Here is a 17,549-nt window from a genome sequence, read left to right on the forward strand (position 1 = left end):
CAACAGTACTGGTTATTAGGGAAATGTGAATTAAAACTACAGTAAGATGGGTGCCTGGGTGGCTCAGTCAGTTAAGCGTCTGCCTTCAGCTCAGGTCATGATCCCAGGGTCCTGGCATCGAGCCCCACATTGGGCTCCCTGCTCAATGGGGAGTCTGCTTCTCCCTCTGCCCCCACCATGCTCTCACCCATTCTCTCTGTTTCTCAAAAATAAATAAAATCTTAAAAAAAAAAAAAACTACAGTAAGATATCACTGAACACCCACCAAAATGGCTAAAATTTAAAAATTTAAAAGGCTGATACATTTGCTGGTGTGAAAGCAAAATGCTTTGGAAAGCCACTTTGGATAACAGGTGGGCAGTTTCTTATAAAGTTAAATACACATTATTATACAACCAAAAAACTCTACCTGTAGATACCCAAGATAAATAAAAATACACATGAATGTTCTTGGCAGCTTTAGTCCAAATAGTTAAAAACCAGAAACAACCCAAATATCCAACAATTGGTGAATGGAGAAATAAAATGTAGTATATCCATACAATGGAATACTAAACTACTGATATATGCCACAATATGGGTAAATCTCAAAAACTAAGTGATATATTTATTGTGATTTGACTAAAAAAATAAAAGTATATTTTTTCATATATTCTCATATATATGAATATGGATAAAAATCTTTCAAAGGGTAGTGACAGACTATTGAGAGTGGTTATACTGCGGAATGGACTTGGAGGGAGTGGTCTGGGAGGTAGAGGAGATTCACTTTTTACTATATATGGTGGGTAAAATTCTAACATGGACCCCAAGATTGACGGTCCCTCGTGTACCCACACTTTCTATTTTTTTTTGATCAAACACTAATCTAGGTGCTACTATGAAGGGATTGTGTAGATGTAATTAAGGTCACAAATCAGTTAACCTGAGAAAGGGAGATTATCCTGGGTGGGCCTGACCTAATCAGGTGAGCCCTTAAAAAGGACTGGGAGCTTCCAGGTGAAAGAGATTTGAAATCTGAAAGGGATTTGACATTTGGGTTCTCCCCTCTTGTATGGATGACAGAGAGCTATAGCGCAAGGACATAAGAATGTTCTCTAGGAGCTGATAGCAACCAGCCATCAAGAAACTGAATCCTGCCAACAGCCTGAAAGAATTTGGAAGAGGAGCCTCAGATAAGAACCTAGCCAGCCAACATCCTGAGGGAGACCCTGAGCAGAGAAGCCAGCTGTGCTGGTCTGACTTTCTAACCTACAAAACAATAAGCTAATAAATAGGTGTTATTTTAAGAAGCTAAATTCTGGCAATTTGTTACAGGGCAATAGAAAACTAGTACACTATATTCTTCTCTTTTCTACCTTTTGAATACCTTTTAGTCATGTAAGTATGTTGTCTTTATTATTAAGAGAAAAGAAACACCATGCTTCCCAGTCATGAAAGTATTCAAGAAGATTAGAGTAATACTTGTTAGTTTTTACCTGATAAGCACATGCTTATCAGATAAAAGTCGAAATAAGATTTTAGGGTCATGTTAAAAGAAGCTTTTCAAAAATGAAGAAGAGGGGCCAGAGAAAATGAGGATTAAGCAATGACCATTCATTCAGTGGATTAGTCACTAAAGTATTAGTGACTGTGACAGCAGTTTCAGCAGAGCAATGTGTTAGAAAGCAGATAAAGAGTAATTCCAAAGGTCTGCAAGGTGATAAAATAAAGATGGGGCAGACTATTATTACCAAAGAGTGAAAAAAAGATAAAAAGGATGGTAGTTTGGTGGTCAAACTACAATTTATCAAAACCATGGAGCCTTTAGCATGTGTGAAGGAAGAGGGAAAAACAAGAAGAGGCTTAATGAGCACAAAACTAAGAAAATCATTTAATCTTATTGAATTATCCATGCTTGTATTTGCGATTTTTGTTTTTGTTTTTGTTTTTTAAGATTTTATTTATTTATTTGACAGAGAGAGAGAGAGCACAAGCAGGGGGAGCAGCAGAGGGAGAGAGAAAAGCAGGCTCTCCGCTGAGCAGGGAGCCCAATGCAGGGCTCAGTCTCAGGACCCTGGGATCATGACCTGAGCCAAGGCAGATGCTTAACCTGTATTTGAGATTTTCTACTTAAAGAATCATTAACTCACCTTTCACCAAGTTAAATTTACTCCTCTTTTTAAATATAAATTTTTGTATGAATTACCAAAACACATCTCTCCTATGCAGGCACACTTAGAAGAACCTTTAAGGGCTGATCTCGCACTCAGGAAGGCTCTGACAGGGCCATCCAGCGACTTTCTACACTCTGTCATTAAAGGAGTTCTCTCCATCCACCAAGTTCTGCAAGTATGCCCAGCAAAAGCAGTGCTAGTCTTCCTACTGAATGCTGTGGAAGCAGTTAAGAGTTTTAATTTGCTTCATGGTCCCATAAGAAAGAGACACTGAAAACACTCAATAATTATTCAATCCATTATTGATTTTTAATTTCAATCAACATAAAAGTTAATTTATATTCAAGGTACAAACAAAAGTCTTTCAGGTCTCTGAGTAGTTACTTTGAAATCCGAGAGGTATGCAGAGTACAATATGGATCTATTTAAAAGATATACTCACTTTCTGTTCATCATCAGATACTTGTGAGGACAGACAAGTTGTTTTTGTTGGCATGTGAGACTGATAGAGCTGAAAAAGAAAAAAAAAAATTAAAACAGATATTACTCCAGAAAACCTTATATCTAAATAACATATCTATGTTAAAGAGGAATTCTAATATTATCATTATCACCAAGTTTTGACTTGCAATCTATACAACTGACTCATGCTTAAAACATGGTTTTCCTGCTGGATAAATATATGCAAAAGTAAATAATATATAATATTCAACATATAATTTACAATCAACATACTTACCCAAATATTCAAAAATTCTATAAAAGAGTAAACTCCCATTTACATCCAGGAAGACAAAGAACATTACTTTTACTTAGAAGACTTTACAGTGGGAACCAGAAAAGACCCCGGATAGCCAAAGAAATGTTGAAAAAGAAAACCGAAGCTGGAGGCATCAGAGTTCCACACTTCAAGCCATATTACAAAGCTGTAATCATCAAGACGGTATGGTACTGGCATAAAAACAGACACAGAGATCAATGGAACACAATAGAGAACCCAGAAATGGACCCTCAACTCTGTAGTCAACTAATCTTCAACAAGGCAGGAAAGAATATCCAATGGATAAAAGACAGTCTCTTCAACAAATGGTGTTGGGAAAATTAGACCATGACATGCAAAAGAATGAAACTGGACCATTTTCTTACAACATACACAAAAATAAACTCAAAATGGATGAAAAACCTAAATTTGAGACATGAACCCATCAAAATCCTAGAGGAGAACACAGGCAGCAATCTCTTTGACCTAAGCCACACCAACTTCTTATTAGACATGTCTTCAAAGCCAAGGGAAACAAAGCAAAAATAAACTACTGGGACTTCATCAAGATAAAAAGCTTTTGCATAGCAAAGGAAACAGTTGACAAAACTAAAAGGTAACCTATGGAATGGGAGAAGATATTTGCAAATGTCTTATCAGATAAAGGGCTAGTATACAAGATCCATTAAAGAACTTATCAAACTCAACACCCAAAAAAACCAAAAAATCCAGTCAGGAAACGGGCATTAGACATGAACAGACATTTCTCCAAAGAAGACATAAAAATGGCCAACAGACACATGAAAAAATGCTCCACATCACTCAGCATCAGGAAAATATAAATCAAAACCACCTGACAGGTGTGAAATACCACCTCACACCAGTCAGAATGGCTAAAATGAACAACTGAGAAAACACCAGATGTTGGCGAGGATGCGGAGAAAGGGGAACCCTCTTATACCATTGGTGGGAATGCAAACTGGTGCAGCCACTCTGAAAAACAGTATGGAGGTTCCTCAAAAAGCTACAAATAGAGGTACCTTATGACCCAGCAATTACACTACTAGGTATTTATCCAAAGGATACAAACATAGTGATTCAAAGGGGCACATGCACCGCAATATTTATAGCAGCAATGTCCACAATAGCCAAACTATGGAAAGAGCCCAGATGTCTATCGACAGATGAATGGATAAACAATATATATATACATATACATAAGATGTGATGTGTGTATATATATATATATACACATTGTGGGTATATATATATGTATGTGTATATATGTATATATATATATATACAGACATGGATGGAACTAGAAGGTATTTTGCTAAATGAAGTAAGTCAATCAGAGAAAGACAATTATCATATGATTTCATTCATACTTAGAATTTAAGAAACAAAACAGAGGAGCATGGAGGAGGGAGGGAAAAATAAAATAAGACATAATCAGAGAGGGAGACAAACCATAAGAGACTCTTAACCATAGGAAACAAACTGAGGGTTGATGGAGGGGAGGATGGGGTAACTGGGTGTTGGTCTTTAAGGAGGACACTTGATGGAATGAGCACTGGTTGTTAGAGGCAACTGATGAATCATTAAATTCTACCTCTGAAACTAATAATAAACTATATGTTAATTAAATTGAATTGAAATTAAAAATTAAAAAAACAAAAGACAGGATTAAAAAGGGAAAATGAGCTATTTTACTAAAAAAATATTCTAGGAGCCAAGAAGATACTCAAAATTAGGTATATTCCCCAGAAGCATGCCAGGGTAAATACAAATGTTAATGATCCAATTTCAGTATAGTTAGGAAAACAGGTATTTAAAAATTTGAACAAGTCCCTTAGTTATCCAATTAAAATAGAAATAATTATCATTTATAGGGTTCCTGTTATATGCCAATCATTATATAGCTCATTAAGTACATATTCTTATTTAAGTACATTTCTTATTTTCTGAGCTATACATATTCTCATTCTGACAGCCTACATGAGAAAATTAGGATTCTGAAAGGTTAAAGAACATACCCCAAATCATAAAAGCCAATAAGCTGTAGACACAGGTCTGATCTGCCTGCAAAGCTGATGTTTCCTTCCACTACTGTCCCAAGCTACAAACCAAACAAATATTCACCGTTTCCAACAGTGAGGAATGGGGGAAGAGAAGTAAAAGAGAAGTGGGAATTTCAAAGCAATGCTGCCTCAAAAGTTGCTATCCTACTTTTCAGTGCAGCACAAGATACTAAAGAAATGTGGCATTTTTTAAAAAGTAGCATTCATATGCATGTAGTAAGAAAAATGTAAACAGTGCCAGTAAGAAAACAGTGCAAAATAAGTTCCTCTCCTACCCTTGATTTACTAGTACCTCAGCAGACCTATGTATCCTTTGCAGAGACAGACCATGCATGTATGAGTATATGTGAATATGCAGGTGTCTTAATTTATAAAAATGGTAGTGGCCTATTGCTCTGCATTGTGATGTTTCCCCTTAATCTCTCACGGAGACTGTTTCACTGTTATGCATATCTACCTCATTCCTTCAGTAGTATAGTATTGTTCATATATGACAATATATGTGGATCTCTATCTTTCTTTAAGCAGTCCCTAGTCTTTAATTACAATAAACTATGCTTCAATGAACAGCTTTGACCACATGTATGATGAAAGGGAGAACCTTACCACTGCAGCAAGAGAGTAGTGCTTTTGGCACCTTCAAGTGCTCCCCCACCATACACACACACACATTGGGATTGTGAATGCAATCTCACAGATACACAGGTATGTATCATGACTGGATTTTATAGAATACTAACAACAATCTCCCTCTGTACATTCTGGGTAATATAAGCTATTGAAGCTGGCCTTGTGACTTAATCACTACATATACAGTGTTTCCAAATCCTGAGTACCTAATTGAACACATTGTTTCAACATGAAATGACTCTTGTCAATTGGAAGATGTCCTTTATATAAAGCACACAACAAAAATTCTGTGATGAACACTTACGTACTGGCTGTATTTTCACAATTTAAAAAAGTGAAAAATACATAAGCACATCAAATTGGCTTAAGGTTTTGTTTTTTGTTTTTAACTATATATACTTCACCTTACTCCCCCCAGCCAGCTCCCTTGCCCCCAGTCATTGTCTGACATGTAGGCAGTAGCTCATGTCCCTCTCTATGCCAGAAGAGAAAAGTGAGAGCTAAGGGAAAAGAGCAGTGGTAGTTATGGAAATGTAGAGAAAGAGATCATTACAGGCCAGAGCAGTTTTCAGAGAAGACAATGATATTGCAATGAGTCAGGAAAAGTGGCATATATAGCAAGAGAGAAGGTGGCATTTAGGGTAGAAAAAAAAAAATCCCTGAGTACCAGAGGGAGGTAGAATTCAGTATTTGGAGAAAGAAAATAGTGAATATAAGAGTTTGGTGCCGGAAAAAAAAGTTCATTGGTCTCCTGCTGTAGTTATGAATGAGGTTATAAATGAGGCTGAGAAAATGATTAGGTACAACAGATGAGTTAGCTGATTGAGGAATTTTGAAGTGTCCATCTCAAGAGTCTGAAAATAACTGTTTGGGGGCCCTGTTCAGAGCCTCGCCTTAGATAAACTGAGTAAGAGAGTAGAATATTCCATGCCTAGTGCTGATGTCAAAAAAATTATGGTTAAGAAAGTAGCTTCACAGTTTTAATATAATGACTAGCATATTTTTGTTAAATACTTGCTTAGTAAGCAATTTGGTTGATAAGTAAAATTTGCTTACGGGCGCCTGGGTGGCTCAGTTGTTAAGCATCTGCCTTTGGCTCAGGTCCCAGCGTAGGGCTCCCTGCTCAGTGGGAAGCCTGCTTCTCCCTCTCCCACTCCCCCAGCTTGTATTCCCTCTCTCGCTGTGTCTCTCTCTGTCAAATAAATAAATAAAATCTTAAAAAAAAAAAAAATTGCTTAAGAAACAGGATTGGTTTTGTATTAGTTCATCACTAAATTTTGACTAATAAAACCTAGGTTATATTTCTGTCATTTATATATGTTCATTTCAAAGATCTGCTTTTGATTGTTCATTTCCTGTGTTTCTGAATACCTGCCAAAAAAAGTCTACTTAATATCTCTGTGGATAAATGTTTTGATCAGAAAGTATGAATGAGTCACATAGAAGTATTAAAAATAGTTTTTAATTTTTCCTCTGCCACTACCTGACTAGTCGAATTTCCAAAACAAGTTTTAGAATAAAGTTTTTAACAAATTAACAAGACATTATTGAAGGTAAAATAACAAGGGGACAAGAGCTGACCAAGTCCCTCTAGTGGCAAACCCTAAATTAAAAAAAAAAAAAAAATTGGAAGTGGAATTCCAGTCTGCAATATCAATGATCACTTACTATGTGTAAATCACTGTGCCTGGTACTGGGGTCTCAGGAGGAGTAAGACAGAACCCTTGATCTTAAGAACCTGCCTCAGAGAAACACAAAGTCATTGATCAATCTCATTCCAAGGAAGACTAACAAAATCACCACCTACACTTGATTACTGTTTGCTTTTTCTATAGTTTTTACTTTATTTTAAATACATATATACATCATACACAAACATATATATATTTAAATCTGTACACACATTACCTACAGGGGAAAAAAAATACAGTACCTTTAACTCCTGGCAAACTCTAACACACTTTTCTTAAGTTGTAATATATAATGAATCATAGAAAAAAGTGCCACAACATTTTGGGGTAGCTGGAGGAAGAGATGGGTGCTCTACTTTCTATAAAATTTCAGTTTGGGGAGTATGGGAAATACAACATAGGTGGCACACAATTTGTTCTGGGGTCCTTTGGGAGACATAGAGTAGATGACCTTTTTCCTATCAGCCAATTATGGGAAACATTTGGTGATTCTTTCACAATAGGACCTCAGATAACAAGTTTCCTTACTTGTAAACATTCTTGAAACTGCCCCTCTCTCTAGGTATAACAATGAGCCTTAGAGGAACAGAAATGTGACTTGGCTTTACCATAGTTTCATTTTAACTTTACTGTCCCACAATTTTTTTCTTTATAAAATCAATCCAAGAAATAGAACGAAAGTTTTCAAATTGTTCCCTGCTGTTCCCTAGAGTTAAGAGGGGGGAAAAAAAAAAGTAAGAGAATGAAAAGCAGAGAGTGGTCAAAATAATTACCTGGGTCTATTTTATGGGTTTCAAGATGACAGAGTTCTTTGGCTTAAAATAATACTTTGAAAGATTCCACAAACTCATTATTTAAAATCATTTTATTAACTCTTCAGGTTAAGGAAACTTTAAAATAAAGAGTCTTGATCTAAACTTTTACTAAAAACAAGTAATAACATTACCTGATTCTAGAAGTGGATGCTAATTACAACCCAGGGGAAAAAAGAAAGAATTCAACTGAAACCAGTAAGACTGGATAGTGTAAGGCAAAGCAACACAGCAGCCTCCTGTGTCCTGCCTGGATCTCCCCCAGGGCAGTCTCAGTTTAGGGCAGCTTGGGATAGTCAAAGTCCCATCAAAATATCACCTCAATGTTACCATCATCTCCAATAAATATAAAAATTAGAGGATAACTACAAAGTCTAATATTCAGCCTCAAAAGATCAGGACATGGAAATTCTTGAGAGTGGTTCATGTACTAAAGAGTTAGGGGTATCAAGCTTAACAAAAGCTTACAGTAATAGAAGGCTGCTTAAAATAATAAATGCAATTTATTTTGAAATTACTTTCCTCCCTTTAATTAGAAATGGGAGTATTTTATGTTTATTATAGGGAAAAATACCATTTCTAATTATGTCATTTTTTTAATAACACTGCAACGAACATCCCTCTTGTGGTACACTACTTAGATCTCCCGTCTAGCAAGAACTTGCCCTTTGATTACAAAGAATGAAGCTGGCTGACAGCCTCCAGCTGCGGAGCCTTCAGGATCTGCACAGTATTCCACCGGAGACCATTCCTCCCTGGCAGCCCCTAGCCCAGGACTGAGCACAGTGAGGGTGTCAGGGCCTGGCCCCTTCTGTGCTAGGTGGGCAGCCCTAACAGTCAGTGAGAGAGCTCTCTACTGGGTTGGCCCAGACTCTGCCAGACCTGCATGGCCTCTGAGGCTCTCTCCACCAGGTTCTAGTTTCCCAGCTTCTTATCACAGCTATCTGCAACTGCATCAGAGCTTGAAGGCTTTTCCTTTCCAGTCCTGCTTCCTCCCCCTTTCTCTTTCATAGGCATTACCTCCCCTCCCTACCTCCTACCCCCAATCTACCTCTAACACTCCTAACTTCAGCATCTGCTTCCTGGAGGATCCAAAGGGACATACCTGTATAAGCAACAATCATTTTGTACATTTGATAATTTCCTCATGATAAATTCCTAGAATATAATTACTGGTCAAAGGTATGAACATATTGCCAAACTGCCCCTCAAAAAGGCTATACCTGTTCACATTTAGTATGTTCAAAAAAAAACTCCAAAAACCAAAAAACAAAATTTGTATGTTCATTATGTAGTCAGCAATACAGGATATTAACACTTTTTAAGTGTCTGTCAATTTGACAGGCAAACACTGACATCTTAATTTGATATCCAGTATTTCGAACATTTTTTTCAGCATATTTTCGTAAGTCGTCAGTTCATGTTTTCCCCCATTTGCCTATCAGGGTATCCCTTTTTTGCTCCTCTTATTTACAAAAGCTGTTGGATATAACTCTGTGCTTGTCATGTGTATTACAAATATCTTCTCCTGATCTGTCACTGACCTTTTCAATTTTCATAGAGCCTAATCTATCAATCCTTTCCTTTATGGTTTCTTCCAAAAATGTAAAGATTAAAAAATCTTTTCACACCCTGAGGCTTAAAAAAATGCATCTAAATTTTTTCCAAGTTCTTTTAGGGTTTCATGTCTTACACATAAGTTTTCAAGCCTTCTAAAAATTACCTTCTAGCACTGTGTGAGTCAAGGCAATCTGACTTTTTCCCAACATCCTTAGCCTACTTCTCCATAAAGGGACAGCAAAGTATATTCAAACATCCATAGTCTGTTTTAGGGAAATGAATCCCCAGGGAAAAATTAGAATTGCATGAATGGACTAGAGAGGCCAATCTGACACAGTGAGGAGAAATTACTAAAGGACTAGGGTTGCCTAGCAAGAGTGCAAGGATTCAGCTACTGCCCCCCACCCCGTGGGGGGGTTTAAACAGTGACACAGTCATCAACTAGGCAAACAGTAGAGCCAATTCCTGCACTGAGTGGGAAGCAAAAATAATGATCTTCTGGGACACCTGGGTGGCTCAGTCGGTTAAGCGTCTGCCTTCAGCTCAGGTCATGATCCCAGGGTCCTGGGATCGAGTCCCGCATCGGGCTCCCCGCTCTGCGTGGAGCCTTCTTCTCCCTCTGCCTCTGCCTCTCTCTCTATCTCTCATGAATAAATAAATAAAATCTTTAAAAAATAATAATAATAATAATGATCTTCTAAGGTCTCTTTCAACTCAATTTTATGACTGCATACCTATGAGCGAGCAATGAGGAAAAAGTATGTGATGTGTTGGAGAATGAAGAATGAGTCATGGAAACTGCATGCTCAGACAAAGGGAAGTAAGGAAAGGCACAACAAAACTGCTAGTTGATGTGAAAAGACTTCTTGGAACTGCATCTCAAGGCTTACTTAAATGAAAAGTAAACAGCTTGAATTCCTGAGAGAGGGAGTATGTTCCATGCAGACTAGGTGATAAAAAAGCCAATCAAATTTTAAGTCATTTATTTAACCCAGAAAAAGCAAATGGGAAAAGGAGCTGAAAAAGGGCGGGAAGGCAGAAGAAACTCATTAAAAAGACTTAAAATCGACAAGGAATACCTGAGGAAAAAAGAATACTGAGGAATCAGTGTGAAGACTATCAATACACAACTGCTTTTTATTTGTTCCACAAATACACACAATACTTAACTAAAAGGCCTTCCATTTCCAGGACATAATAACAAACGCCAGGCACTGAGGATCAAAAATGAATAAGTCAAATATCCCTGCAATTTAAATTTTAGTACAGTGAGAAAACAGTCTTTCAACTTATGGACAGGACACAACAGTAGCTCAGGGTATAATGAACCCTGCATGGTCAGAAAAGACACTGCCAAGAAAAGGCTTGAGCAAAGACTTGAAAGAGAAATACAAATATTCCTAGCAAATGGGAAAAGAAACTAGAGGAACTGATGTGTGCAAAACATGCAAGTATACTTGGAATGGTTGGAAACAGCAGGTGGAATGGTTGGAAAACAGCAGTAAGCTCATTATCATTTAAGCCTAAAGAGGCTTAAGGTTAAGTGCAAGGAGGACACAAAAGGTGAGCCTGGACAAGGCAAGAGGGGGCTGGACATCCACTCTGCCTTAGAGTGAAGCCCTGCCCACCTTCAAGTGTCTTGACCTAAGGTAATTTGGTAGATATTACTGTGAGGCAGGAAAGAAATGAGATAAATCAGCACAGGTCTGATGAAACTTTGGAAATACTGAGTTTAAGGTTCTCATGGGCACTCTGGATCCCTCACGGAGAGTCTAATCACCCAAATCTTTAGTCAAGTATATAATTAATCTAGGGTAATTTTTACATGATTATTAAAAATACAGTGGTAATTCCCATTTCTCTTGAAGTTTCCACTGATTCTCTTAAGACTGGAATTCATCCATATTGGTAATTCTACATTTTAGAGCACTAAAAACTTAGCCTAAGTCACTTACCCAGTCAGGCTTACTTTTTAGACTGAACATAGTTAATGCTGTATTACTACTAACAGGCTGCAGTTTAGAAGGTAGTTTCCATTTTTATAAGTCAGAAAAAGAAATGTTTAAAAAAAAGGGAAAAGTTGCATATAAGTCTACATTGAAATACTGACTATGGGCAATATTATTACAAAAATTGGAAGCAATAATTATGAAAATTAAGAGAAATGATATGATGTGATATTAAGTGGCAAAATAAGAATTTAACACTGTATTGACACCATGGTTACAAGTTATTTACGCATATGAACAAGCATATACAGAGTCTGACTCTTTTTTTTCTTGATATCCATTAATATTATCACTTAAGTGAATTTGTTTTAAAGATTTTATTTATTTATTTGACAGAGAGAGAGGCAGCGAGAGAGGGAACCAAGCAGGGGGAGCGGGAGAGGGAGAAGCAGGCTTCCCGCTGAGTAGGGAGCCCGATTTGGGGCTCAATCCCAAGACCCCAGGATCATGACCTGAGTCGAAGACAGACGCTTAACTACTGAGCCACCCAGGCACCCCTTCACTTATGTGAATTTAACAAAGACTAAAAGAAAAAAAGAAGTAAGTATTTTTCAAATATCTATAAAAATGCATTTATTCAACAGGTATGTATTGAATGACTACTATGTTCGAGGAACTGTCCTAGGTACAGGGGAAGTATAACTTAACAAAATAGAAAAAAGTCCTGGCCATCAGGAAGCTTCCATTCCAGTTAGGGGAAGACAGGCATAAAGCATATGCTATGATAATAGGTTCCACACTACAAGGGGTGTCCATTAATGACAGTAAACCTTGAAACAAAGCTCCCACAAATCCCCTCTGGGAAGTTTGGTCACATGTAAAATTGGTAAAATATTACTATATTCTGACTAAATTAACAAATACATAGGAAGGCTTAATCCATCTTAACCTAAGAAAAGCAGTGGGAGGAACTCTGGGGAACTGTGGAAAAAGACACAAGCAATAAATAGGTGAAAATTTTTATTATTCCTCTTTCATCTCTACTGACAAAGAGGAATATCATGCTGTGATGATGCCCTGTTCCCTCTGTAGGGCAATCCTTTTGCCCTGGGCCATACTCTCCACCATCTATCTCTATCTCTCCAGCTTCACCTTGTTCTTGATGCCCCCACTTCGGGCATGTTTTCAGACATGCCAAAGCCCCACCCCACCACAGGTAGGCCCTTTGCAACTGTCATTCCCTCTGCCTGGATACCCTTTCCATCCTCAGTCCCATATAAAAGTTCCTACTTTCAAGGAGCTTAGTGAAGAGGAGACAGTTAAAGAGGAAAGCAGAGTGTGGTCAATGTTATGAAGGGAAGAGAGTGATGTGATCCAGAGCAGTCAAAGCACAAAGCGGGAGAGGGGGAGATTTCCAACAAGGTGCAGTTCAATGGAGAAAGGCAAGTCTTTTTAAAAAATGGTGCTGGAACAATTGGACTCCCATATGGAAAAAAAAAAAAAAAAGGAACCTTGTACTATATACAAAAATTAGCTCAAAATAGATTGTAGACCTAAAACTCTGTGTCCTTAGGTTAGACAAAAATTTCTTAGCTACAACACCAAAAGCGTGATCCATAAAGAAAAAATGATAAATTGAACCTAACAAACTAAAAAACATCTGCTCTTCAAAACACACTGTTAAGAGAATGAAAACACAAGACACATACTTTGACAACACATTTGTAAGTCATTTATCTCATAAAGGACTTATATGAGAAATACATATATATTTAAAACTTGTACAACTCAATAATTACACAATAACTTAACTTAAAAAAGTTTTAAGAACATGACAAGATGCTTAACATCATCAGTCATTAGGTAAAGCCAAATAAATCACGAGGTATCACTACATACCTATCAAAATGACTTTTTAAAAAACTGACAACACCAGTAAAGATGCAGAGCAACAAGGGCTCTCAGTCAGTATTGGTGGGAATACAAATTGGTACAAACATTTTGGAAAACAGTTTGACAGTTTCTTAAATTAAATAAACACTTACCATTCCACTCAGCAATCTTACTCCTAGATATCAACCCAGATGAAATGAAAAATTATATTCATATAAAAACCTGTATGTGAATGTAACTAGTAACTTCATTCAAAACTGTTAAAACTGGAAACACCCCAAATGTTCCTCAAATGGAGAAAGAATGAACAAACTCAACTGTTAACACATCCATACAATGGGCTAATACTCAGCAATAAAAAGGAACATGCAACAACAGGGACAAATCTCAGAAGTATTACATTCAGTGAAAGAAGCCAGCTCAAAAGCTATGGTAATTCCATACATAGGACACTCTGGTGAAGGCAAAACAATTGGGGCAGAAAACTGATCAGTGATTGTCAGAGATCAGGAGAAAGACTACAAAGAAGCACAAAGGAATAGGGGGTTGGACAGTGATAGAACTGTTCTATATCTTTGATTATGGTTATGGTTACACAACTGCTTGTGTTCATCAAAACTCATGGAACTTTATAGTAAAAAAAAAGGGTAAATTTCACTACACATATACTATACCTCAACAAAAAAACTTAATTCATGAAGTTATAACAAAATTTGCTAACTAAACATAAGTAATCAATACATGGGAAAGCAGTAGCTAACAAAAACTTAGAACATCTGAGGATAAACTAATTAAGACAACGTATTTGTAAGCAGCAATAAAAAAGTAAATATACACCAAAATAAGCAAATGCAAAAGGAGATTAAAATATTCTCTCCAACTGTTCAAATTACAATTCAGCATTAGGTTCTTTTGGCTCTCAGAATTATGTGGAAACTGTAAATTATATTTCTTTTCTATACAACAGAATCTCTGTTACTATATGACAAGCAGCCTATCTTCTCCCAAAAGAGAGAGCCCTAGAAATGATCTCAATGGTCCATGTCACAGCAGAGAAGAGTTAACATGACATCAGTATAAATGTATGGCTTAAGAAGGCTGTTAGAATTAACTGCTTATGGTGGCAACAGATGCAAACTGCTGGAGCACAAAGTAACTGCCAAAGCCCTGTATGAGGGTCTGGGACAAGGAGGTACAATGAAAACATGAACAAAACAAGATTTTTCTGGGGGCGCCTGGGTGGCTCAGTCAGTTGGGTGCCTGCCTTTGGCTCAGGTCATGATCCTGGAGTCCTGGGATCAAGCCTTGCATAGGGCTCCCTGCTACCCTCTGCCCCTCACCCCACTTGTGTTCTCTCTCTCTCTCTGCCTCTCTCTCGAGTAAATAAAATCTTTAAAAAAAAAAAAGATTTCTCAGTAAAATTTAAGAAAGTTAACCCTCATACCCCCCAAAATGAATAACAGTATTGAGCTCCTGGGGTTAGGAGGATAAATGTGATAATACAACCTAAGTACTTGTCACAGGGAAAGCACCTTAGCATTTGGTAACATTCAATTATCCCGGTGGATATACTCAAAGCAGCAAAGGAGAAATCCATATAAAAATATATCTTGAGGGGCACCTGGGTGGCTCAGTCGGTTAAGCGTCCGACTCTTGGTTTCCGCTTAGGTCATGATCTCAGGGTCATGGGATCCAGGCCTGAGCCCAACTGAGCTCCACGCTCAGCAGAGAGTATGTGCTTGAGATTCTCTCTCCCTCTGCCCCTCCTGCTCATGCTCTCTCTCTCTCTCTCTGGCAAATAAATAAATAAATCTTTAGGAAAAAAAATGTAAAAACACATCTTGAATACGTTAATGTTTGCAAAGATCTTTAGAAATTATTAGACCACTAAAAGAAGTAAAAATATGTCCAAAGAAGTTGAAAGTAATGGCTAAAGTTCCCTTTAGTTTTTTACAACTATACCTAAAAAAATTTAAAGGGAATTTTTTCATGATTAGTAAATACAATTAAAAGGTATCTCATGTTATTTTAAGATTGAGTATACAGACTGAGTCTGAGATACTGAATCTTCTTCCTACCTAAAATATATAGCCAGTTCTTCTAATCTATAGCCATCTCTTCTTTAGCTCAATATTGAACTCTTGCAAACTCTTCACTATATAACTTAAAACTAGTACAAATCATAATCTTACAAATAGGTTGTATTTTCCAAAAGTTCATTTCAGTAATAAGCTTCTTGAATTTAGAATACAGTTTCCATAGAAACAATATTATAAATGGAGTTCAGTCCTGAGTAGGCTCACAAATGCCTTATTTATTTACCTATGATATACAAACAATTTACAGCCCGAGACTAAGTTTTCAAATCCAGCAGCTAACTAAGAAGAAAGCATATTTGCTGCCCTCTTCCTAGAAAGACCAACTCTAGGTCATGCATTTGTAGTGGAGATATTACCTAACCCACAGAAAGGTGGTGGAAATCAGCCCTTGGGGCATGAAAAACCCCAAAGTCAATGGTTTGTAGCCCTCCTAAGCTCAACCTACCTAAAAGAATTATTCTTTGGTATTGAATTCCTCTTATCAGGGAGAACTTAAAGTTATTCAATTAATTAGATTAATTTTAAAAGACTGATTAAATCTCTTATTAACAAAATTTGATTTAAATTTAATTTTTCACCTTAAGGGGCAATAACGAAAATAAAAGGTTGAGAACTACTACTCTAGGTAAACCTTGGGACAGGACATGATTGCCATTTGGTCTTTTCCCACCTTGCTTTTGCAGCGCTCTCCCATGCTGTCTTTCCCACTCCAGTCTCTTCCCCCAATCTGGCCCTAAATCAAAACTGCCCACCCGTATTCACTCCTAATGGATTCCCTTTCTGGATTCCCAAGACCTCACTAGGTGTTAGGAAAGTGACCCACTGACTTTCCAGAGCTAGCTATACTTACCCACTGACTTCCCAGAGCTAGCTATACTTTCACAAGAGAATAAGTGGATTTCATGCAGTATAAATGGGAAAATGCTGAAGATCATACTGGAGGGGGGGGGATAATTCAATGTTTTTGTTTTTGAAGCCCTGACTCACTGCTCTGCATACTGAGCAGTACTAGCTATGAATATGTCAAAGAGGACAATTTCTCATCCACATATACAGGACCACCCTAGTTAACAACACCTCTTAAAATAAAACTCCTTTATAACAAAGACATCTTTTGATTTTCAAAAATCATTTGAGCAATTCTGGCTTAATCCACAGCTCAAAGTAATGTTCCAGCTATAGAGTATACATACAACTAGGCAAAATATTGCTGAGCACAACTTATATTTGTCTATGAAAAAAACAGCATACAGGGGCGCCTGGGTGGCTCAGTCGTTAAGCATCTGCCTTCGGCTCAGGTCATGATCCCAGGGTCCTGAGATCCAGCTCCACATAGGGCTCCTTGCTCAGCGGGAAGTCTGCTTCTCCCTCCCCCACTCCCCCTGCTTGTGTTCCCTCTCTCACTGTCTCTCTGTCAAAAAATAAATAAAATCTTAAAAAAAAAACAAAAAACCAGCATACAGATGACTCACAAAATATCTTTCTACACATATAAGGCTAACCAAAACAACAGGACTCCTTAGTGTCTCTATAAGCATAGCCCACACAGAGAGTAGGATAAACTTGACCTGGTTCTTAAGAGGAGAGGGGAAAGGAGATCAGAGATGTCTGACGATTCTCCCATCTTCTCTTTGGTAAACCCCTTGGTCATGTGACACTAGGCTGCTTAAAACTAGCTTGAAGGGGCTGAGGCACCCATCATACCTGGCAAGGACCTGCAGGGCTGGGTCATCCTGGTCTCACCCCACACCCAAATCTCAAACACAACTGTCTCTTCTCCTTTCCCCTAACCATGGCCCCTTCTTCTTCCTATGTATATATTACTTTGTTCAACATACAGCATCATTTTAGTTTATATTTCAATTTAATATATTACTCTGGTCTGACATCCCAGCAAATAACCCTAGGCCTCCTATAT

The 17,549-nt window shown here is 37.5% G+C and overlaps 1 protein-coding gene across 3 annotated transcripts in view; it reads right to left on the reverse strand.

Moving 5' to 3' along the window:
- The window catches only part of SEPTIN10 (septin 10), a 64,629-nt gene that overhangs the window by 38,901 nt on the left and 8,179 nt on the right, over positions 1 to 17,549 (reverse strand). For all 3 annotated transcript variants that reach the window (XM_021680310.1, XM_044918487.1, XM_021680308.1), the window contains exon 2: positions 2,599 to 2,667. In XM_021680310.1, the coding sequence (XP_021535985.1) occupies positions 2,599 to 2,667 (69 nt within the window). The remainder of the gene's footprint in view (positions 1 to 2,598; positions 2,668 to 17,549) is intronic.

Source organism: Neomonachus schauinslandi, chromosome 10, assembly GCF_002201575.2.
Source record: "Neomonachus schauinslandi chromosome 10, ASM220157v2, whole genome shotgun sequence".
Lineage (NCBI taxonomy): Eukaryota > Metazoa > Chordata > Mammalia > Carnivora > Phocidae > Neomonachus > Neomonachus schauinslandi.